The following is a 22930-nucleotide window of genomic DNA, read 5'->3' as shown; positions in this document are numbered from 1 at the left end:
AGTAAGTCTTTTTCTTTTTTAAGTCTTTATCAGAAAGAATTAGACATGAAGGGGAACATTTCATTCTTTGGCCCAGAGTAGTTCTACTGTTCAGTTCTTATTTATTTATTTGTACTGAACCTTTATGCAGCAATCACAGTGTTATGGGAACATTATGGTTCAGTGGTGGCAGTCTGTGGGCAGAAAGTCAAACTGCATCAAAAATATGTGGTACAACCAGTCAGTGGGCTAATCTTGCTTGTGCTGTTGTTGGTCCATCAGCCACCCATGGTGAAGAATGAAGTTATACAACAAGTGAAAAGTGTCTACAGCAGCCGCTGCTTGTACCCTTCATGTTCTATTTTTTTGGTCTTTGATGGTCTTTTTGTGCTTCATCTAGATTGAGCGATGTGCAGCTGGGATTTTGGAGGACTCAATGGGAACATATCTGCAGTGGTTGAAAGCCCCTCTCTGTAGGCAAATACTAATGAAAACGGACACAAGTGTAATAGTGCAAACTAAGCATAATTCTACCTGTCTTGGATCTCCAAGGCTGCCCCTCCTTAAAAGCCACCTTTGTTTTGACTGGCTGCTCCTCACCTGCTAAACCTTCCCTTTGGAGGTGTGGCCAGATAACAGAAATCGCAACACACTGACGTCGGCTTGGCACGCAAACAAAAATAAACCCAAAAAAAGAAAGAAAAAGCTTTCAATGAAAGTATTTCTTATGCAGGATTATAGATTTGATGATGTGTTGATTAGTATGGAAACAAATAAATGGCTATTATTGGTTTGTTTACACAGACATGTTTTTAGATGGACAACATTTTATAATCTCAACGTTCTGGTTAAGGTTTAAAATATTTATCCACAAAAGTAAGTAGAAACTACAATTACACAGTAAAGGCAGTAAGGTCTGCATACCGACGCAACAGAAATACTAAGCAGCATGAAAGAGAAACACCCTCATTCCACTGATGTCTCTGCAGTTTAAAACAAATAATCTGAACTTTCAATAAACCCTGGAGTTTTATTTCTGCGGACTTTATTTTGCTGCGTAGTCAAACACTGCTGGCCTTAATGTTTGCCACCCTGCAACTAGGCACTTTAGCAACCTATTGTCTGCAATTATAACAAATGTGGTATGTCGGCGACAAACAGGGACAATATCTGCGGCTTAGCTGGAAGACCCGATATGTGAGTGTCGAGCCAGCTGTGTAGTCAAGACAGGCAGTCTGTGATTAAAACAATGAACAAAGATATGAGTCATACGCAATCACACATTGTCTCCTTAACAGAAAAATAAAGAGTCATCTCTCTCGCTCCTGCTAACTCCCGCACACAGAGTTGTCTGTACCAAACACAAGAGAAAACAAAGGGAGAATTTTTCACCAACCATTAAAAAAATAATTACACAGATGTCACCAACATGGGAGCCATGAATTACTGGACAGTGTAATATTAGAACAAAATATTTGATATGACCGTTCCATAAAGCACGCTTAGTGTGTGGCTGCTGATAACACTGAGTTGGTTTAAGTGCTCACTCAACATTGATAAGCAATGGCTGAATTATGGTGAAATACAGACTTCATCTTATGTACGCACTTGAGTGCTTACACACACAAGATCATTTACAAATTTTAAACACAAACACACCACGTGCACAAAGAGTTCCGTACAAAAGTGTGGTACAAAAATCGTTCAAAGGCAAATTGCAGTTCAATACCTTTAAATGTTTACAGACAATACAAAATGTAACTTTTAGTTATAAATTGTAACATGTTTTTATTAGAGGAGGGAAAGCTCCACAAAGTAATGTTACTGTCGCATAATAATCTTGACCTATGATTAAATCTCTAAAACTAATATGGGGGGAATTTCCAATGGGATTCATATAGTGGAAAAAAAAGTTGTCGTTTTTCTTTGCGAGGGGAGGGGGTCATTAACGATTCCCTAATTTTTCACTAATTTCATACAGTTTCAGTTTGTCATGTACTGTTGTATATTAAAATATTTTGATGGGAATCATGTTTTAGCATGTATCATGTAAATATATACCCGTCATTAGTGATAATGTTACAAAACTGCACTGGGGTTAACTGCATCGCCGCTGCTAATGCTACAGCAAATGTGGGTCATATTTGGGTCAGAGGTCAGTATAGGTTAGTCCACACCTTCATCACTTTAGTGCTGCGTCAGTGCAGCTTTATCAGTTATGACTGATTTTCAAAACCATTTCTTATTTCTCACCGTCAAAATATACTTTTGCTGTTTGGGAACAGATCATTAGGCCTCTTCTGGTGCTTCTACTTCTTTTCAGGGCGTTTCGTTCACACAGTGATGAAAAATCATTGTCTTTTTAATACCGTTTTTTTTATCCAGACTTAACAGGTATTTTAAAATGTTTAAAATGCATAGATTTCTGTCATATTAGGTCATTTACAGATTATATGCAGACAGCTTAATGCTCACATTTGTAACCATCTACAAGAGGCCCATTCTGAGGTATCCTGTTGCTATAAACTTTTAATAATAGACATACGAAACTAAATCAATTCAGACGTTTCTAGCTGATACATGTTGCTACGTGGAATTAAACCTTATATTACAAACCTCATTTGTATAAGTGACTATATCAGTCGAAGTTACCACAAGTTACCATTCATTTGGAATTTATGTCAGATATTCTTCTCGTGTAGCTCTGCTTTGTTCCTCTCTAACTTCTGAGAACCTCCACTATATCCACCATCTAATCACTAACTGTGCCTCTAAGTGATTTGGTGCTGAACAGTGTGTTTATCTCAGCTCTGATGAGAGGGAAGCTAAAGCGTTTAAAGAATTTGTTAGTCAGCATCACTTCTGCATTCGATCTACTACGGGGCAACTTGTTGACAGTCTTTAATTGTTTGTGTTGTTTCAGATTGCTGGTGCCGTGTCACATTGTCAGCACTGTCTTATTTCTCCTATTTTTATCCTTATTTTAAGTAGAAAAAGCTTTACCTCCTTTGGTCATTTTAGTTGTATTCAGATGATGGATCCACAATAGCTGTTGAGCTCTGACACATAAACACTGTCGTTTCATTAATGTCCACTGTCCCATAAAATAAATAAGCGTAAACATTTGGTAATACTGATTACTGCTGCAGAAGCTTTCTGACTAAGGTGCCTTAGTCCCTGAATATACTACAGAATGACACAGCGGTCCTTTACAACAACCGTGCTGTCATACCGTTGTCATGCTACAGCAGTTCTTTTTCATTCACGTAACTCATCAGATGGAAATGAATGCATGCATTGTGCTGAAAGTGTAACGTAAATCTCTCTGCTTCAGAGCCTTTTCTGACAGGAACAAGGGGAGACCAACAGCACACTGCTCGCAGGAACGGTCCAGGTCATACTCCCTGCACGCATTAGCTCAGTCTTAGTCCACATAACACACAGCCAGTGACTTCACCATGACATCACAAGCAGCTGAGTAACAATCTCGGGTGCCTCTGCTGTCCTTGTCTTCACTCATCAGTACTGATTCAGCTCTCCCACAGTCTGCTGTCCTTGACGTTATCTTTATGAATCCAAGTTTGTCATCTTTTATCAGCTGACAAGCAGTTCCTGTAGAGCATCAAGGCTGCACAACGCTTTCAGTCTGTACTGAAGACTGAAGTCCATCAGACGATAAGGGAGTCTCGGCTGAGGAGAGTGCTCTGATGAGGACAAAAAAAAGTGTAAATGATCAAAGCAACAACACAGCATATCTTATTGAACAGTGTGAGGCAGTAAAGAGAGAGTGGACATTAGCCAAACATGGTTATTATGGTGAAGTGGAACCTGGGACAAAGTGCCTTCAACTCTTTTGTGAGATCACTTGAAGATTCGTTTCAAGACCTTCCTTGATGTCAAAACACTGACTCTTCTTAATCGATGTGTTTTGTAGAAGACGTCTTTGACACGATATAACATTTTGACCCAGGTTTGTGAGTAAGGAGACAACCAGTTATTATTGTTATAGTGGAGTTGGAGATAGAACAGAATCTTCTACCTAGTTTTCATTCTGGTAGCATCTGAACCTGACCTGCCAAAGGTACAACAACAACACTTACTACAGGCCTACAAACCTTTTTTCAACTCTTTCCCAGCCAGTTCCCTGAAGAAGACATTTTAATATGAGGTATTTTCAATTATAAAATACATTAGCTTTTGTGTATAATTCAACTAGAGCTTTCTTCAAGTTCAGGTCGCACGGAAACTTTGAGGCCTAAAAAGTTGCAAGTCCACATTAGCAATTTCTGCATATTTTAGATACTGTTGGCTTTATTTGAGGTGCAGAAATCGACCAGCCAGGGACCGGAGTCAGACAGTGTGTCTCATTTCAAGACTTTCTGCAAATGCAACAGGCGCACAGCAGGGTGAACAAATAGTTGGTAGCATACTCCCAGCCATACGCTATGAGCAGCCAAACTTTGCTAGCATGGGGTTGTGGCTATTAGCGAGTTCTTCATTGTGAGCGAAGACACAAAGTTTCCCAAAGTAAACCGTGGGGACAACCACCACGAAAACGTTTGTAACAACAAACCGAATGAGACACCCTCACTTTTACCAAGCTGAAAATGTTAAAGATGCTAACCAAAGATAAGCAGCTAAAGCTATAGCTATAGAATGAAGCTCTGCTCACTTTTTCTAGAAACTGAAAAGAACTTTAACCTAATCCGTAAAGCCAGAATGATCAATTATTTCTTTATTTATAGAATGAAGTGGCTGCTGTGTTCGACTGCCCTTGTTAACGTGACACTTTGTCCTCAAACTATTGTACAGGATCTCTAAGCTCATGAGTTCCTCAACAGTTTTGTGGGCTCCTAGCCAAGTGCACGTTATTGGAAACACCCTCAAACAATGGGGAAATACAGCACTGGGTGTTTAGTGATTTGAAGCTAGCCTAGTGTTATCATTTTTCTAGTCTGTATCTTCATTAATTACACACCAGTACCAAGAAAATATATTGAATATATACTCTATACTTTAAATCCTTAAATTTGCATACAATCCCAGTAATTCACGATGTTACTCACCACTTTCCTGGACTTGTTTCTGGGATCTTCTCTGTGACTCGCTAAGGAATGAACGGGCGGCTGAGGGGAGTGAGTGTTTCCTGGTGACGACCTGTCAGTTCTTACTCGCTCTGTCTCCGTGTGAGGAGGCAGCAAATCTGCGTCGGGCCTGTTACTAGGTGAGCGACTGCAGTGCCGACTGGATTCCCCGCTGCTCTTTTTCAGGCTGCTCTTCGAGGGTGTGTCTGAATCTTCATCACCCCGGGCCCCAGTCCTCCCCTGGGTAACCCCTCGTAACTTAGCTTTACGCTCCAGCAGGCTGTTGAGGAAGGTAGCATCATAGTCCTTCTCTTGAGAAGAAGTTGAAGGTGGACCTGCTGTGGGAGGAGGTGGGACGGTGCGCTCCCTATCTGACGTGTCCCTCCTCTTTTTGGGTGAAGGTAGTGGGCTGATGTCATGTCTGTTTTTCTTGATCCGCCTGGGTTGCTCTTCGCGGTCGCTGATGTCCTCAACCTCATTTTCATTACTGTGATAATGCTGAGGTGGGGCAACTCGGTGAGAAGGGTATCGGCTGTACTCCAGATGCTCCATCTCATACTCTCGCTGTTCTTCGTCCCTCCTCTCTGCCCCTCTGCCTCCTCTCTGCTTGTAACAAGCAGCAAACTCCTCCAGCTCGTCCAGTGAGCCGGTTCGCCCTGCAGTTCGGTATGTTTTTCTTTGAAGATGTTCAGAGCGAGGGTTCCACCTGTAAAATACGACATGAGTTAAGTGTACGCCTGTATCTCTGCATAAGGCATTCTGTGTATTCAGACAGTCCTCCACCTGTTGTGGTTTTCCTCATTGTTGTGGTTTTGCTGCCGCTGATTCCGTCCGGGCCTGCGCGACTGAGACGAAGATGGAGGGTCATCGCTGTATCGGCGCGGAGGAAGAGGCTCGTCCCGTACGTGGCGAGGCTCTGGGTCAGGGTCATCATGATAATGGTGGGGAGATGGGGGATTATCGCGGTAACTCTGTGGCTCCGGACTGCGGTTTTCACGGTAGCGCTGAGGTTCAGGCTGAGTGTCATGATCGGGGATGGCTGGCAGAGCGTTCTTCTGGATGTTGCGATATGTTTGGCGGAAGCCGCTTTCTCCCTCATGGAGGGAGCTCAGTTCAGACAGGGCACAGGCTAGATAGAACAAAATTAATGAATTAATCAAATAAGTAACACCTGCCAAAAAATGAATTAAAAGCGCCCTTCTCCCAGAACAAGACCCTGCCGATGAAGAACATCAAGGTTTTAAAGAAGCTGCCTTAAGTGTGAAGTGAGAGTCATTAAAAAAAATACACTTTCAGGGAAGTAGGCATGCAAAACGGCAACTAGATAACATCCAGACTAGAGGAAATTCAGAAGGCAGATTTGCTGAGTGCAGGGAGTCATGCCAAGAGAAGACAAAAACAAATAAAAGGCACTACCAAAGCTGCAGACAGCATCAGAACACTTTAGTAGTACAGTAAAGCCACAGAGCAGGTTTATGAGGCTTACACTGGTGGCTGGTGGACCTGGCAGGGTTGAAGTGAGCCAGCTGCTTCTCTACATACTGCAGCACCCTGAGAGAATCCTGATCCTGAGGTGAAGGCACGCGGTAGGGAACCCCTACAGCGTGCAAGGGCACTGCAGATACACACTCGAGTCATCAGAAAGGGAACTTGGATGTGTGTTTTATTAGTTTGAGGACCATACTGGTGTTTTTCTACTTTACCATAAACTGAACAAATAACAAATAGTTTATCACAGGGACATTCGGGCTGACTACTTTTCTTTTAACCTTTTTTTCTAGCTCAACTGACAAAAAATATAGTTAACACATGGCAATCAGGTAATCAGGAGTAAGTCCCCACCTGCTGTGAGTAGGGTCCCATCTGAGCTGGGGACTGAAGATATCTTGTCCACCAGAGAGGGAGGAGCAATTGGGACCATGGTTGGGACACCAGAGACGAAATACGGTGGGTAGGGAGGTGTCTGAGGTGAGGAGGTGGTTGTCTTTATACCTTTTCCTGCCTCATACACTTAAAGAAAAAAAGAAGAAGAAGAAGGAAAAAAAAAGCAAAATATAATCTTGTTCAGACATGCGTCAGTTCTCCGAGCACAAACCTGTGCATTTCTGAGTGTGTGTTCATACTCACAGTGTCTGGGGCAGCAGCACGTGTCGGGGCAGCACCAGCAGCTGACGTAGCAGCAGCAGGAGTGAGGGCAACACTGACACCAACAAACTCCAATCAAGAGCAGGAATAACACACTGCCAAGTGCCACTGCCACCACAAACACCCACTCTACAAGCACACACAGCACAAAATCCTGCACATAAATAAATACGTATGTCCTACACAGCACACTGATACAGGATCAGGTTCATTTGATCATTCTGGAGCCATACTGTATTCTGAGAATGCCACGTGAAAAATAATGAGTAAAAACAAAACACAAAAAACCTTTAAAAATGAAAAAGTAGTGTAAAACAGTTCAAGCAGCCTGCTCATAAACACAATGGCCGTAAAATGTAACGCTGAGAGAAACTGAAGGCTAAAAATGTTATTATCAGCAGCAACCTTTATTCTTCATCCGTGTTTATATAATCTCTAAAGCAGGGGTGTCAAAAAAGGTAGGGACTAAAATTGGCTCAGCACAGGCTCCAATCCAGCCCCAGTGCATGGCTTTGGTAAATGTGAAAGAGAGCATACATATTGGACTTTCAACTGTTTTCTTAGCTCAGCTTTGGCTACATTCATACTTCACCAAAGTAACTAAGTAACAGAAAAACAATTAAATGACAGAAAGGGTTTTGTTTTTTTAGTATCTACTTACTTTGTATCTAGAAATGGCAGGGGAGGTTTGTTCGGTAAGACAAAAACATTTGTTGTGAATTAACAGAACTCTGTTTTATAATTACAGGACAGTCTGACCAGTGAGCTACCAGAAGATTCAGAACTTTTATTTTATTTAACACTTTTATTCATCACAACTGCAGGCCAAGGAGTCATGCTAACAGATTTATTTGAATCACTAAAGCAGCATTTCTCTATAAGGTAAAACACTGACATCTATGACTTTGTGTGTAGCCTGATTTAATTCTACCATTTTTTAATGTGATGTATTTCCTGTCAAAGCAGGAAAAAGGAAAAGTGAACTGGAGCGCACTGGGACATCACAAAGGAAGAAAAGGCTGGAAAGCTGCAAGTTTATGTCCCCTCGTAGATTTCGTCGATTTTCTTGCACTTATTAACCTTGTCGGGTTGTTTTTGGATAGGAAAATGGGAACAAATGACATCTTAGTTGGAATATGAGTTACAGGAAAAAGGAATGATTGTACAAACTGTTATTAAATACCACAGCTTTGGAGAGAAGGATAAAGTGAGTACAAGAGATAACCTACATGTATCTGTCTGGGGGGAAGGCAAAGGAAAGGGAAGGCGAGCGCAGATAAGGAAGTCTTTAACAATATAAAACTAAAGATGTTTTCTCTCATACCAACAAACTAAAGGACACCAGAAGAAAACACACACTCATGTGCAGGAAACCTGTTTTTGCTACAGGAAGGAAAAGGACAGTTTACTGAACGCTTGGCTGCTACCACCAAATTGCTTGTTATGTGATATCGTTTGGAACCGTAATGACTCCTTAACACACGCACAGATACACACACGCACACTGTGGGAGTCATCGTGGACAGCAAGTCATGCTGGGAGTTGCTTCCATACAATCTGCACATTTATACATTTATACAAAAGAATCCGATGCATCATAAAGCCCTCCTCTCCTTTAGATTACTGTGTTTTTGACTGGATATTATCCGAATGGTGTGGGAATACTTGCTGACCACAACCACAAATAACTTTAATGACCATAATAGCTGTTTTCCAGAGCAGCTCATCTTAGTGGGAGCAACGACCAGCTCATTACTTGATGGGTGTGGATGAGTCTCTGAGTTAAAAGAAGGTGAATCACCAGCACTTGCTGCATTATTAGATGTTGTGGGTGAAGAACAGGTTAGACCATTGACTGTAGAAAACAGTCACTGGGTTAGACAGTGTTACAGGCAGTATTAGCACAGGAACCACTGAACATGGTGTAAAAAGTGATCTTTTTTTTATTCTTAAACCCATCTACATAGTTCCTATATTCATAGTCTGAGCAGTCAGCAGTGTTAGTATGAATGAAAGAAAGCAGGTGCAGGGGGGGAATGCACTAAGCCCCTACCTGGCATTATCTTCAAATCAAAGTCTGGCAGGAGGTCTTCAGGAACACCTGAGAAACCTGGAGAGAGAGCACAGTGGACGAGAGGAGATTGGAAAAGAGAGAGGAGAAGCAATGGAGTTGATATAAACTGAAATGACTGATTCAAAGAAAGTTATTGCAGTAGCAGCATGCATGCATTAAAAGTGATTTAAGAGAAAGACAGAGCAAAATACGAAGAAGGAATGAAAATAGACAGATAAACAGCATGCATGAGAGGACATTGTGGTTTTTCACTGGAACAGGGGTGTCAAACATAAGGCCTAGGGGTCTGAATTGGTCTGGCAGAGACAACAATCCAGTCCACGAGACAACTTTCGAAAATAGGAAGGAAGATCCAAATCTTTTACTTTAAACTGTATTTTTAATGTTTTCCAGCCTCTATTAGTGATATAAACTTTCCCCACGGCTTTTCATATCACACCAAAGTAGCAAAGATAAACAATTAAATGACAGAAAAGAGCTACCAGAGCTTCAACTTTGTTACACATCACCAGCATTTATTGTTATGGTGAAAAGCTGAGATTTACTATTAAAATGACATGTCTTTTTCTTAGATCTCAGGGATTAAATATGTAGTTAAACATCTTTACACTGACAGAAATGGAAGTTTTACTGATCTGACACACTTAAGATCAAAGTGGGCTGTATGTGGCCCTCGGCGTACAGTTTATGGTCCCTGCTCTAGAAACATTTCAAATCAACTGATTAGAAGATTGATTGTCTGACTGCTGAAAAAAAGACTGGAGTTTGAACGAGTCTCATCACTATAGCTGCCAAGTCAATGAGACTTTGTTTTTATAGAAGCCGACAAAAGTTACTAGAGAAAGGTCAAGTGTATCACGTAGCTTTTAGCTTCAAGAACTATAAATATCTTCATTCATAGTGCTGAAAGATGCACCTGAAATATTGAAGTATTTCCTGAAATGCCAAACTACTCCAACTATTCAGGTCAACCAAATGGTGAAGATTGGCTGTTGAGGTCGTCTAAAATCTGAACTCCAGATGGCTCTTCTTTTACTGATTCCTATTTATACAGTTACTTTTCTTATGCTGTTTGTAACATTTTGGAAACAATTTACCTATTAAGCAAAAGTTTTCTTCCAAGAACTTAATAATTACATTAATCCCAGGCCAGCTTTATTAGCACTGTTTATTGGGGTGAAATAAAGACATACATTAGATGCCTAACTGCACAATTTTACTCTTTATTTAATTTAATGTTTTCCACTAAAATGGCAGTGTGCTTGGTGATGCATGTTAAGGCTGATGTGTTGTCGATAATATTACATATAGAGTTTGTGCCTTTTGTCTTCCTCCCCTCACCCCCAACCAGTCACAGCAGATGGCTGCCTACCCTGAGCCTGGTCCCACTGGCGTTTTCTTCCTGTTAAAAGGGTTTTTTTTCTTCCCACTGTCGCCAAGTACTTGCTCATAAGGGGTCATTTGAGGTGGGTTTCTCTTCAATTTATTGTAGGGATCTTACAATGTAAAGCACCTTGACATGTCTATTGCTGTGATTTGGTGCTATACAAATAAAATTGAATTGCACTGAATCGATTTTAGATCATTTTAATCTGTCTAACCCTAAGTTTAGGGTTAGACAGATTAAAGTAAATGGTAAATGGCCTGCATTTGTATAGCGCTTTAGTCAGTCCCTAAGGACCCCAAAGCGCTTTACACTACATTCAGTCACTCAAAGTCATATCAAGATAAAAAAATAAATACTAGTTTACTAGTTGTTTTTTAAATTTCTCAAATGTTCCTTAACACATTTTTAAAGAAGAAGTCAAACAAATGTCTGAATACAACATGTTACATGAGAGGAACTGTGTCACGAGCTGGTGCAGAAATGTGTGTGAATGTGTTTGGTTTGGGTGCGCAAGTGAAAAAGCCAGCATATGAGTGTGTGATACAAACAAGCACTGGTATTTTGCTGCTGAGTGTGTCATTCTGGCAAAGAGAGGAAAGGAGTGGTAAGTATAAAAAAACAGTTTGGAAAGGGTGCAAGCTGGACTACTTTGGCCTGATTCTAGCTGACAGTGCACATACCTTATTTAATATCTTTCTAGTAGGCTATACATGTTCTTTGCTGGATTTGAAAACAGAAAAAACCTATTAAGGTTATTGCATTTAAAAACGATGTCGACATTTATATTGCTTTACTTCAGACCGCTGCAATTTTTGTTTTTATCTGCTGCTGTCTTCTGTGATTCTCATGCTGTTGAAGCATAGCACTTGTCCAGCTTCTACTAAATCCTGAATTTGCCCGAAGACTGGTGACAAACCAAGGTTTTCTTTCAGATATGCAGGGATTGCATACTTGACCCTACATGCGATCCTGATAGGTGCCGTTTAACAAAGCCATATATACATCTCCTTCAGAGATTAAATGTATGGGGAAAGTGAGACTATATGTTGGGGCTGTTTTCACACACTAAAACCAGACAATATTGAGCCCTTCCTTCCTGTAGGCTTATAGTCAGGGTTAAATCAAACTTGTCTGAACAGTTTCAAGAGATCAGTCTATCACACTAACCATGTATCTAGAATTTTCCATTAATATGTATAAACTAGATACAATAAAATAATTCAAATCTTTGCATTTTAGGCCATTAAATATTACTGATCATCTTTTCAATGTCCTTATACTGATCATCACACTGTGTTTATGAGGTAAAAGAGAAATTCTTTCCTTCCTTTTACTGAAACCAATTCTGAAGTACGATTTCACTAACTCAGCGGGTATAGCAACCGCAGCAGTTTGTCTTGAAACAACAACTGTAATCTTCACATCTCGACTTTTTTCTCAAAATAGATTTTCCTTTTTTTTTTTCTAATGTGACCTAATACTCCATCGTAAATGTGCACTGTGAATTTCTTAGATGCTATTTTTGTAAATATCCAAATAGACTGTATATCTACCTTTCCTAACCCTCTCAGTTGCCTTTTATAGTCTATGGACTGATTTCTTCAATAATTCCCTCTAAGCTTTTCACCAAGTTGACGGATCTAGGACTCAGCTCATCACTGTGTCAGTGGATCCTCAACTTCCTCACAGACAGACCCCAATCAGTGAGGGTGGGAAAACAAGTCTCCCCCTCCATCTCACTCAGCACTGGAGTGCCTCAGGGCTGTGTTTTAAGCCCCCTGCTGTACTCACTGTACACTTATGACTGTGTAGCCACATCCGACACCACCTCCATTGTCAAGTTTGCTGACGACACTGCTGTTGTGGGCCTGATCTCCGACAACATCGAGACGGCCTACCTGGAGGAGATTAGGAACCTGGAGACCTGGTGTCAGGAGAATAACCTCCTCCTAAACATCAGCAAGACTAAGGAGCTGATCGTGGACTTCACTACAAAGCAGGCGAGGAATTACAAACCCCTCATCATCAGTGGCACGCCAGTGGAGAGAGTGGACAGTTTCCGATACCTGGGTGTCCACATCACTCAGGACCTGTCATGGTCCTGTCACATCAACACCCTGGTTAAGAAAGCCCGTCAGCGTCTCTTCTTCCTCAGAAGACTTAGAGACTTCCATCTGCCACTGAAGGTGCTCAAGAACTTCTACTCCTGCACCATCGAGAGCGTCCTGACGGCAAACATCTGCACCTGGTTTGGGAACAGCACCGAGCAGGACAGACGAGATCTGCAAAGAGTGGAGCGCTCAGCCGAACGCATCATTCAATCAGAGCTCCCTGACCTGCTGTCCATCTACACCAAGCGGTGCAAGTCCAAAGCTAGGAAGATTATGATGGACCTCTCCCATCCCAACAATGGACTCTTCTCACTGTTGAGGTCTGGGAAGCGCTTCCGCTCCCTTAAGGCCAAAACAGAGAGAATGAGGAGGAGCTTCTTCCCCCAGGCTATTCGGGCCCTGAACCAGGTGTAGGACTGGACTCTCCCAAACACGTCACTATAAGACTGGACTCTCACACACGTCACCACACGCACCACCACACATTTCCTATAATCCTATAATTCCTATAATTTATAATCCTTATCTTTATAATCTCTTCTGCTATTTGCACATTCTTTACTGTAAATTCCTAAGTTAATTTGTAAATTTTTGTAGTAAATTGTAAATATTGTAAAACTTTTCTTCTGTCATTTAATGGTCGGGCATTGTACAGCTACAAGCATTTCACCCCCATGTCATACTGTGTATGGTTGTGTGTGTGTGACAAATAAAATTTGAATTTGAATTTGAATTCTTTTTTAAGGATGGAGGCTGGACTTTGTGCAAAAATCCAACCATGTGACACTTATACTTTATACCCAGTGTCTCACCTCGTTCCTTCTCTGCTGCTCTTAAGCTGACAGCAGTTCTAAAATAGAGTTCACTAATCAGTGAAGTGGTTGATTCCCAGTACAACACAAATTCTTTAGAAAAAAATGACAAAAGTAGTACTGGCATGGCTTTAGATAGTGGATTGCCAGCAACAACGTTAGTGAGCAAGCCGGCTGCGGGTATCAGAGAATTTATCTGTGTTAGCGGGTAAGCCAACACTAGTCAGAAAAGCCTGTATTATCTAATGAAACCTGTCTGGTCAAAATTTATCTGAAGGGGGAAAACTACAAATATCAACACAATATTTTAATTCAGATGTTAGCTAATGTTAGCTAACACGTCCTTGCCCAATGATAACATCTGGAACTGAAAAATGAAACCAATATCAAAGTCCCAAAAGAGACCACATGAGAAACGTGGACTAGCAGAGCTTGACCAAAAGAGGCAAGTCTAGCTGACCCAGAAAAGCAGCAGAAAATTGTTGAATTCTTTTCTCTCTGTGCATTTTGTTTTTTAATGAAAATTTTGTATCAGTATTCTGACTGTAAATTTAAAACCAGACTGTTCGGCTGCAGGATTGAGCTCTCAAAGGCCCACATTAGCATCACCCTCATCTATTGTCTATCACTGTGCTCTGCCGACCCTCCTCCACATCATTAAATCTTCCCTGTCTTCTTTGCTGTGAACCCATTTGCTCAAAAGACAAAAGATCCCCTCAGCCATTCACTGTGGCCTCAACTGTTGTTATGGAGACACAAGAAGCGCTTCACATGCCATATTAGCTACACTAAAACCAGAAAATATAGCATTTTAGCACCATGGTGGATTTAGGGTCTATCACATCAGGGTGAAAACTCACAGTTATGGAACCTGTAACACAACTATGGAGTGGAATTCACTCTATCAAGGGGAAACTGTAAAAGCTTACTGCTGATTACCTCTGTGTATGTGTGAGTGTGTGTGAGAGAGACTGTGTCCTTTTGTGCATACACATAAGTCTTTGAGTGGCAGCCTAACAAAAGTTCAGCCTGAGTGTTTTAAGGCACCAAGAGCTACATAGCCTCTCAACAGTTTCTCTGGTAACATGTAAGTGAACAAAGACAAGTACACTGTTACTGTAACACAACACCCTACTGATACATTCAAAATACACACGTGTGCAGACACACAGTGACGCTGAAGGACTTAGTTTAAGTCTAACATTGTACACATTTCTGTGAAATCAATGACTTTTAACACAGTGTTTCAGTTGATTTACAAGCTACATATATTTGCAGGTTACATCAATAATTATGACACTTCTTAGTTTTGACTGCAAGTTCTTATCTTTCATTTAAAAATTCCATGTAAATTACAAGCAACTCACCAAGAACCAAAAGCTCCACAGACGCTTCGTTCTGTCCCTCCAGATCATCAGATATGACCACTTTGCAGATGTATACTCCACTGTCTCCCCACTGGACCTCTCCTATCCTCAGGTCAGCCTCTGAATTGGGGGAGTTAAAAGAAAAACGAGTGTCTTACAATTTTTGGCACTCTGGAATCAAAAATAATAATAATAATAATAATAATAATAATAATAAAGCATGACTTTCAAAAGCACGTGAATAATGCATGGTTGGAATTATTACCCTGAATAAATCTTCCCTGTTTGTTTGCATTTCTACAAAGTTCAAAGACTCAGATACAAAGTACTACACACATTACACCGATAAAACATCTCATTGAATACCACAAGCATTAATTAGGCTAACTGCCATTGTGGAAAAGCTTTCAATAAGATCTCAGAGCCTGGCAGCAGGTTTGTTTCCATTCAGCCACTTAATGGTCTCTTAGTGAAGTGGCCACTGATGTTGGGCAATAAGGCCGGTCTCACAGTCTGCGTAGCAAAGTAGTTCAGGGATATGTGTAGGCTAGTTAGGTTTTTCAGTATATTGTCTGTGAGCTCAGGATAATGTATGAAGTTATTTGTTTTTATGTTTCCATGACTGTGAAAGGATTCAGAAAAATGTCATTTAGCATATTTGAAAATCCCATTAAAAGAGCAAAATACAGTTCGGATTTAAAGGTCCAAGCTAATCGTCTACACTCACTAGCCACGTTATTTTGTAGAACTGTTAAACTTCTTGTTACAAAACTAAGAAATCAGCCAATAACACAGCAGCAGCTCAGTGCATTTAGGTATGAAGACAACTCAGTGGGAAAGAGAGGTGATTTAATGTCTCGATGCATGCTCAATCATCCAGGTAAGGAAATCCCAAAAAGTTGATTCTGTTCATTTGGACGTAACGTTTTCAGTTGAACAGTAAGATTGGAAAAAGATTGCTTATTGTCAATTTCTCTACCACATTCAGATGGTAGCAATCACAATTTGGCATAAACAACACTGCTGCATGGCTGCATCCTGGATTGCATCAACAGTAGAATAGAATAGAATTTATTGTCATTGCACATGTCACAGGTGCAAGGCAACGAAATGCAGTTTGCATCCATCCAGAAGCTTTAGCCATACTATAGATATATCACAAATATATATTAGCAATAATATAGGTATACAGATATCTATAATACTGTATATATAGATATATTACAGTACAGGTTGGTGGTAATGGTATAATGATATGGGGATGTTTTCTTGGCACACTTTGGGCCCCTCAGTACCACCCAAGCATTATTTAAACCCCACAGCCAACATGAGTATTGCTGCTGACCATTTATGACTACAATGTACCCATCTTCTGATGGCTGTTTCCCACAGGATGATGTACCATGTCAACAAGCTCAAATATATAATAAGTGGTTTCTTAAACATGACAATGGCCTCCACAGTCACCAGATCTCAATTCAGTGGAATGGGAGATGTTTCTAGAAACCTGCTGAATCTATGCCACAAAGAATTAAGGCAAAGTGGGTCCAACCCAGCACAGCAAGGTGTACCTAATAAAAAAAACAGTGATTGTATGTTACATATAGAAATCTAGTGATAAAAGGAACATGTCATTGTCCATTGTCACAGTTGAGGAAATTCACGGCGCTTAGCTAGAACACCAAATAAGAGGGTGGGTTTGGTGTAAGATGTAATATGATGGTGATATGATGTAAAGAGGGAGAGCCATGTGCATAAACATGACTAGCTTGCAGACTTTGCTCCATTTGGCTCAGGAGTCAAAATAAAAGACAATGTTGGTCCAATGATTCTATTGTGAGGAGGTTGACATATAAATACAGACAGGAAATGGGTTGTATAATTCACTTCCTTTTCCTGCTAACTGAGGAAGGGGAGGAGAGACAAGCTGCCACCAGTCTGGAATACAATCCACTTTTACTACTTAATACTACTTTTTTTCATTTAAAACTACATCTCCTTTTCTTTTCTTTTAATTCTTGCTGTCTTCAGAGTATGTTATAATTTCCTTTAGACTGTGTGCGTACCATGTACGCCATTTAGTTAGCAGAACACCCCCTACCCAGTCCATGCTGGCACAGACTCCAACCTCCCTGGGACCCTGAATAGGATTACATGGGAATGGATGACTGGGCGTCTCCAAAGGCAACAAGGTTGAAATTTTTCACTTTTTTTGTCCATTTACAACACTGACCTGTTTCATGATCGGAGGTGGAGTGGGGACAGAAAGAGGCAAGAAGAGAAGAAGAGAACTCAAAGAGCCTTACACTGAGAGAAGTGACTGTTGGTAGGGTGGGATGTCCAGTGATCAAGAGAGTGAAACTAAAGGCGGGACATTGAGGTACATCAGAGGGAGGAGTCAGAGGTCAGAGTGAATAAGTGAACAGCGTGAAAACCATTTCTTTTGTCTGTAGCCCTGGCTCGTGAAGAGAAGGCCAGTTCTTCAAGAAGCTTCATAAATCTGAGGCTGGCACACAAGACTACCTCTCTGTATTCAACAAGAACACACACATACAGGCACACACAACTACACACAATCCTGTATACACGGCGTTCAGATATTTATATATGTATTTTACATCTCTGCTGATCTCTGAAAAGATGGTTTTGAAAAAGTATTCACACTCAGAACAACTGAAAGTGTTAAAAAGTATGCCGATTTTAGCAACAGGTTAATAGACTCCACATGTTGCAGCATCTGACTTGTTCCTTTTGGATATTTAGGTATTAAGGAATCTGGGAGAAAGGTGAGCCTGTGCCCAAGCTGTGGGTTTTATGAACCTTGCCAGGCTTGGCAAAACAAGAAAGAAGAACATAAGACTGAATCAATGCACTGAGGGAAATCTGTGATGCTGAAAATATTGTTCAGACATTATTTTACCTTTGCAGCCCTTGCCAATTGCAAGCAAGCGTGCTGTAATTCCTTTTATAATGCTGGTGATCTCAATTTCAGCCTGTTATGCCACAAAAAAGTGCTGCTGTATGACCTGAATGTATCTTAGAAAATAAAACACAACCATAGGTAGTGCCACAGACGCTTACTGTTAATGATGGAGATGTCTCTGTTCTTGTAGTACTCTGACAATGTGACTGAGGAACCAGAGATGGAAGCCACAGTTCGGACGGTCCGACTGTTGTCAGAGCAGTCGAGGTAGCTGGCTGTCATCCCCTTCTCGTACCCTCTGCTGATTCCTCCCGTTCCGCTTGTCAGCCCTCCTCCACCCAGACCTCCGCCCAAGTTGTCGGGAAAGCTAAATGAATCCCTGGTGCGGTCACGACAGTACGACTTGTAGACCCACTGCACCACGGCGGTTTGGTAGGACACGGTGGTGTACTGGCACGGCAGAACCACTGACTGGAACAGCACAGCATACTTCTTCTCGTCTCTCACAAACACTTGGACGCCGGAGCTGGATGGAGGGAAGACACCTGTGGGAGAAGATGATGAAGGCTTAGTAAAGTGTGAGAGATGTTCTTCAAAACAATCCATTGACAGCTCTCTGCAGAGCAGCTCCCGGTTTGGATTCAGAAGGAAGACGCTCCCTCTGCTTTTAAGATTAGACTGAAACCTTTCCTTTGTGGTTAAGCTTACAGTTAGGCTGTAATGTGGGAATTCACGTGAGACCACTAAGCACTTCTTCTCCACTCACCTCGTTTCACTCCCCCAGTGTGCTACTACAATGTTGTTACATTTTGTCCAATTTACTCTGTCAGCCATGGCAAATGGAACCCTGAGCCTGGGTCTGCTAGAGGATTCTTCTGTTAAAAGATAGTTTTTCCTCCTCACTATTTTAGGAATACCACTGCAGACAGCAACACAATGATTCAGATACTGAATAGAGCCCTGAAGAGACACCTGCTCCTGTTTGCAGAGTTTAAAAATATCTGAAAAACATGCTACCAGAGGATGGTGAATGACGTCATCTAGATATACCAGCAGAATTCTTTCCTCCTTTAGCTGTAATGAAATGAAGCAGCGTGTGTGTTGGTTTGAGTTGCTTCAGCTCAGTGAAATCTGACTCTGAGCTGGCCTGATGTTGCTGTGGGGCATCTGAAGCTGTGCTACTCAGGGTCACATGATGAAGGTGGGCCTGGGATCGACACTCCACTAACAACATTACACAGGAGAGGTAGTCATGTGAAATAAAACACACACACACACACACGCCCAGGAACATATGTGCGCATTTGTGTATATGTGTCAAGCTAAGCTGTGGGAGGACTGGAACGGCGAAGAAGGGCAGAGGTAGGAATGAAGAGGGAGGGGACTTGGCTTAATCAAGACCAGGCCCTTTTATTTTCATTCTGTTACTGAGAATGAAGCACGCCCACTCCTGAGGGAGAGAGCTGAGTGAATTTATCCAAAATGCAACAAGCTACAGCAAGGGCAAGCGCGGTGTTGTGTTTACTAGCAGTGTAACAACTGCAACAGAAACACTACACAAATGTTCATATTATACCAGAGTTCCAACATACCCACATATATCTTTTGAAGCTCAATTAAAGCATACCACCCTTGTGAAAGCTGTTGTGTGTAAAGATCGCTCAGTTTGGAAGAGAATACAACAGAATAATCTATTAGTACTGCGCAAAGTTTTAGGCAGGTGTGAAAAAATGCTGTAAACAAAGAATGCTTTCAGAAATATACATTTTTGTTCATTGGCCCCAAATGTATTCTGCAGCAGGACCACGACCTCAAACATTCAGCCAAAGTCATTAAGAACTATCTTCAGCGTCAAGAAGAACAAGAAGTGCTGGAAATGATGGTATGGCCCCTTCAGAGCCCTGATCTCAACACCATTGAGTGTGTCTGGGATTACATGAAGAGACAGAAGGATGTCTCTTTGTGTATCTGCATCCACAGAAGATCTGTGGTTAGTCCAAAATGTTTGGAGCAACCTACCAGCCAAGTTCCTTCAAAAACTGTGTGCAAGTGTACGTAGAACTGATGCTGTTTTATAGGCAAAGGGAGGTCACACCAAATATTGATTTGATTTATCTACTGTGGTTTTGGAGAACTTTGAGATTTCTAATGTTAAACAATGGCTTAGTACAATTTATTTACATTATTTTCATTACTTTACATTATTTAGTACAACAGGAACAATTAGTCAGCTGACTGATATGGACTTTTTTGGATTCAGAAGTTCAGCATGCTGCAAAATGCTTGGGGACCACTTGGTTAGCTGATCAACCAAAAATCAAATGACACATTATTTACATGTATTTACCATTAATTCAATTATGCGAAAGATATTCTGGTTTATCAGATTTAAAATGATTATTTTCTTTGTTTTAAATACCTGTACACTGAATATTTGAAGTTGTCCTCTAATTTATTTTTATTATTAGTATCATCAGCTCATATTTTCAGGTAAAAGTCTTAGGTTTTTAAATAAATGAAGCAATGAATTGACTCAAACTAAAGTCTGCTGAAACATAAATTCCTCAGGTGGGAACCTCGCTCTGATTTCTAAGAACTGGAGCCCAAAAACAAACAAACCCACAAGTCAGCTCTTTCCGGGATCACAGACTGTGGGGCCATCCTGGCTTTATTAAGTTTTCAGAGCCGTTCTTGTTCCAGATGAGAAAATAAAAGTCAGAGGAGGGGCTCTGTGTTTTGGATATTAGTACTGAGGAGATGGGAGTGGCTAGCAAATGTTTTGTCCTGCTGTCGGTCAAACGTGTTGCCTTCATGTGAAAAGAATCGGATGAAAACATGTGGCACTTAAAAATCTGTAAATCTGCTTCTTAAATGATTTGCCATTACTCTTTCAGAGCTGTTCTTCAGTCATAGTCAATAATGTTGGTACCCCTAATTAATATAATTAATATATATGTCGGTTTGATTAAAGATAGCACTTTAAAAAACAACTTTAAAGCACATAACATTTACTTATAGCTGGCAGCTCCAGTGTGTCTATATAGCACTATAAATTTCATAAACATGTTACATAAACTGTAACAAAGAATGTAGGTGTTTTATGGAATATTCCACATACTCCTGATTACAGTCACTTTGCATGGATCAGGACATAAATAAAAATGATGAACTGCAGTTTTCTAGTTTTACTTGTCATTTGTAAACATTTTTACTTGTTGTTTGTTTTTTTAAGTATTGTAGGGATTTCTCTCTCTCTCTCATTTAGACCCAGTAAACGTGTCTGATGTTAGACCTCCTAATCCACAGCCTCCTTTAAAGCTTCTGGTCGGATCATTCACACATGACTGAAGCCCACAAACAGTCGACTGCAGCTCAGCTAGCTCAGCGGACCTACAAGCATTAAAACCCAAGTTAAAGGTTAACTGATGTGACTATTAACGTGAGGGGAAATGTTTGCATCTAAATGCTTAATTCTCCCCCACTACATAGAGTCATTATCCCACAAAGTAGGCAGGGCACCTTACTTATCCACAAAGACTACGTTACCGTTACTCCAATCTCAGTTTAACAACCTGTTGCAGCGCTGTACACGCACGGGAATCACATTGGAATTTTTTAATGCTCCTCTTTCTTACCTGCCAGAAAAACAGCAACAATCCAGCACTTATGGGAGGACAACATATTCCAAATCTTGGACTTGAATTTCGTAACTGTTTTCTGACCAGTGCCGCCTTCTCTTCGCCTCCTTCCTGCCCCTGATCCGTATCCAGGCTCCAGTTAACTGGCACTTAACGGGACGGCGTCTCCACAAAAGCGGGACCTCCGGCAAGTTTATCAAAATAAGACGACTTCCGGCAACTGCTTTCGAAAAATAAAAGCCCAGATAAACCAACATTTTTCGGTAGTGTATTTATTTTAGTTTACTCAGGGTGTCATGGAGAGCATTCTATATGACTATATAAATACAAATTTACATTACATTAAATAAATGATAACTTTAGACAAGATTTTCAGTTCATTATACATTTATTCACCGACTGCAGACGAAGTTCCAAACTCCACTCAGTATTTAGGTTATGTAAAAATAATAATAAATATTCAAAATATTCAGTAGTAACCACCTTTTTCAAAATATATTATTCTGGTGTTGTATTGTAATCACTCAATATTTTTAATATCTAATATCCTGTAACGGTTTTATATTGTGAGATTTTGAAGTAAAACGTGTTGAGATAAAAAAGCAGATCACCTCCATGGCTTCTCAGATGTTACTGAGGGAAGATTTTCACCACTGACCGATTGTAATTTTATTCTGAAGTTCAAATGTTGCCATATTCACTATCAGTTGTGCAGCTTTACACAGGCTCCCAGTTGTACCTTCCAGCGTCTGCAACAATGGATGGCGGCAGTGAAGTCTTAACCACGGTGAGTAAAATAAAATTAAAGTTGCTGTTGAAAATATGTCACCCTTTCCCACCCTTAGTTAAAAGCTCAGTAATCACTTTAATGATAACAACGGAAGTGCAGGTTATTTTGGTTATCAGCTGATGAACACAGCTTTTTGGGAGGTTCTATGTTGCCATCTAGTGTTTAGAAATCAAAGGTATTGTTTTATTCATTAATATGTTCATCCTACTACAGCGCTCCATGTGTGTTTCTCTCGGCCATGATTCCTTAATCAACCCCCTTTCACCCTTCAAACTCCCCAACTTTGTTATCGCTGATATATTTTAATTATTGTTAGCACTACATAGGGAGATAAACTACTTAGCTGGTTTATATTGTACTTTTAAATCCTTTAATTAATTAACAGATTAATTAAAAATGAATTAAAAACAAGAAATTCATTAACACCTCCCTTGGTACAGGTGTGTCCTGTCATGTTTTAAGTAGGCTATATTTCTCTTCTTAAAAACACAGCCTGGACCCAACTGTTCTGGCTAATTACAGGCCAGTTTCGAAACCCCCCTTTCTCTCAAAAGTTCTGGAGAAAGTGATCTATTTACAGTTGCAGGCCCACCTTGATCTTAATCAAGATTGATTAATCA

At 40.6% G+C, this 22930-nt stretch overlaps 1 protein-coding gene across 3 annotated transcripts; it reads right to left on the bottom strand.

Moving 5' to 3' along the window:
• Positions 1–1897: 1897 nt before the first annotated feature.
• LOC102206527 (immunoglobulin-like domain-containing receptor 2) lies at positions 1898–21694 on the bottom strand. 3 transcript variants are annotated; one of them, XM_005724117.1, is made up of 10 exons: positions 21518–21694; positions 18041–18427; positions 14960–15079; positions 9262–9318; positions 7191–7337; positions 6906–7073; positions 6550–6678; positions 5847–6192; positions 5046–5769; positions 1898–3683 (listed from the first exon to the last, which is right to left on the bottom strand). In XM_005724117.1, the coding sequence occupies exons 1-10, from the start codon at positions 21561–21563 to the stop codon at positions 3648–3650; spliced, it is 2160 nt and encodes a 719-aa protein (XP_005724174.1). In that variant the 5' UTR covers positions 21564–21694; the 3' UTR covers positions 1898–3647. The 3 variants fall into 3 exon arrangements, with proteins under 3 accessions (XP_005724174.1, XP_005724176.1, XP_005724175.1); XM_005724119.1 differs by lacking the exon at positions 6550–6678; XM_005724118.1 differs by lacking the exon at positions 9262–9318.
• Between the last annotated feature and the right edge of the window lie 1236 nt (positions 21695–22930).

The sequence above is a fragment of the Pundamilia nyererei genome, unplaced genomic scaffold (genome assembly GCF_000239375.1).
Source record: "Pundamilia nyererei isolate P.nyererei 1_Seehausen unplaced genomic scaffold, PunNye1.0 scaffold00011, whole genome shotgun sequence".
NCBI lineage: Eukaryota > Metazoa > Chordata > Actinopteri > Cichliformes > Cichlidae > Pundamilia > Pundamilia nyererei.
The sequence above is the reverse complement of the archived record's forward strand: the minus strand, read 5'-3'. Positions and strand labels throughout refer to the sequence as shown.

Bases quoted from the DNA above. Each gene is read 5' to 3' on its own strand.
- LOC102206527 (XM_005724117.1), bottom strand. From the start codon at position 21,563: ATGTTGTCCTCCCATAAGTGCTGGATTGTTGCTGTTTTTCTGGCAG. The intron at 15,080-18,040 runs GTAAGCGTCTGT...CCCCCAATTCAG, and splicing joins AGACATCTCCATCATTAACA to AGGCTGACCTGAGGATAGGA. The intron at 7,338-9,261 runs GTAGGGGCTTAG...GTGTGCTTGTAG, and splicing joins TGATTTGAAGATAATGCCAG to AGTGGGTGTTTGTGGTGGCA.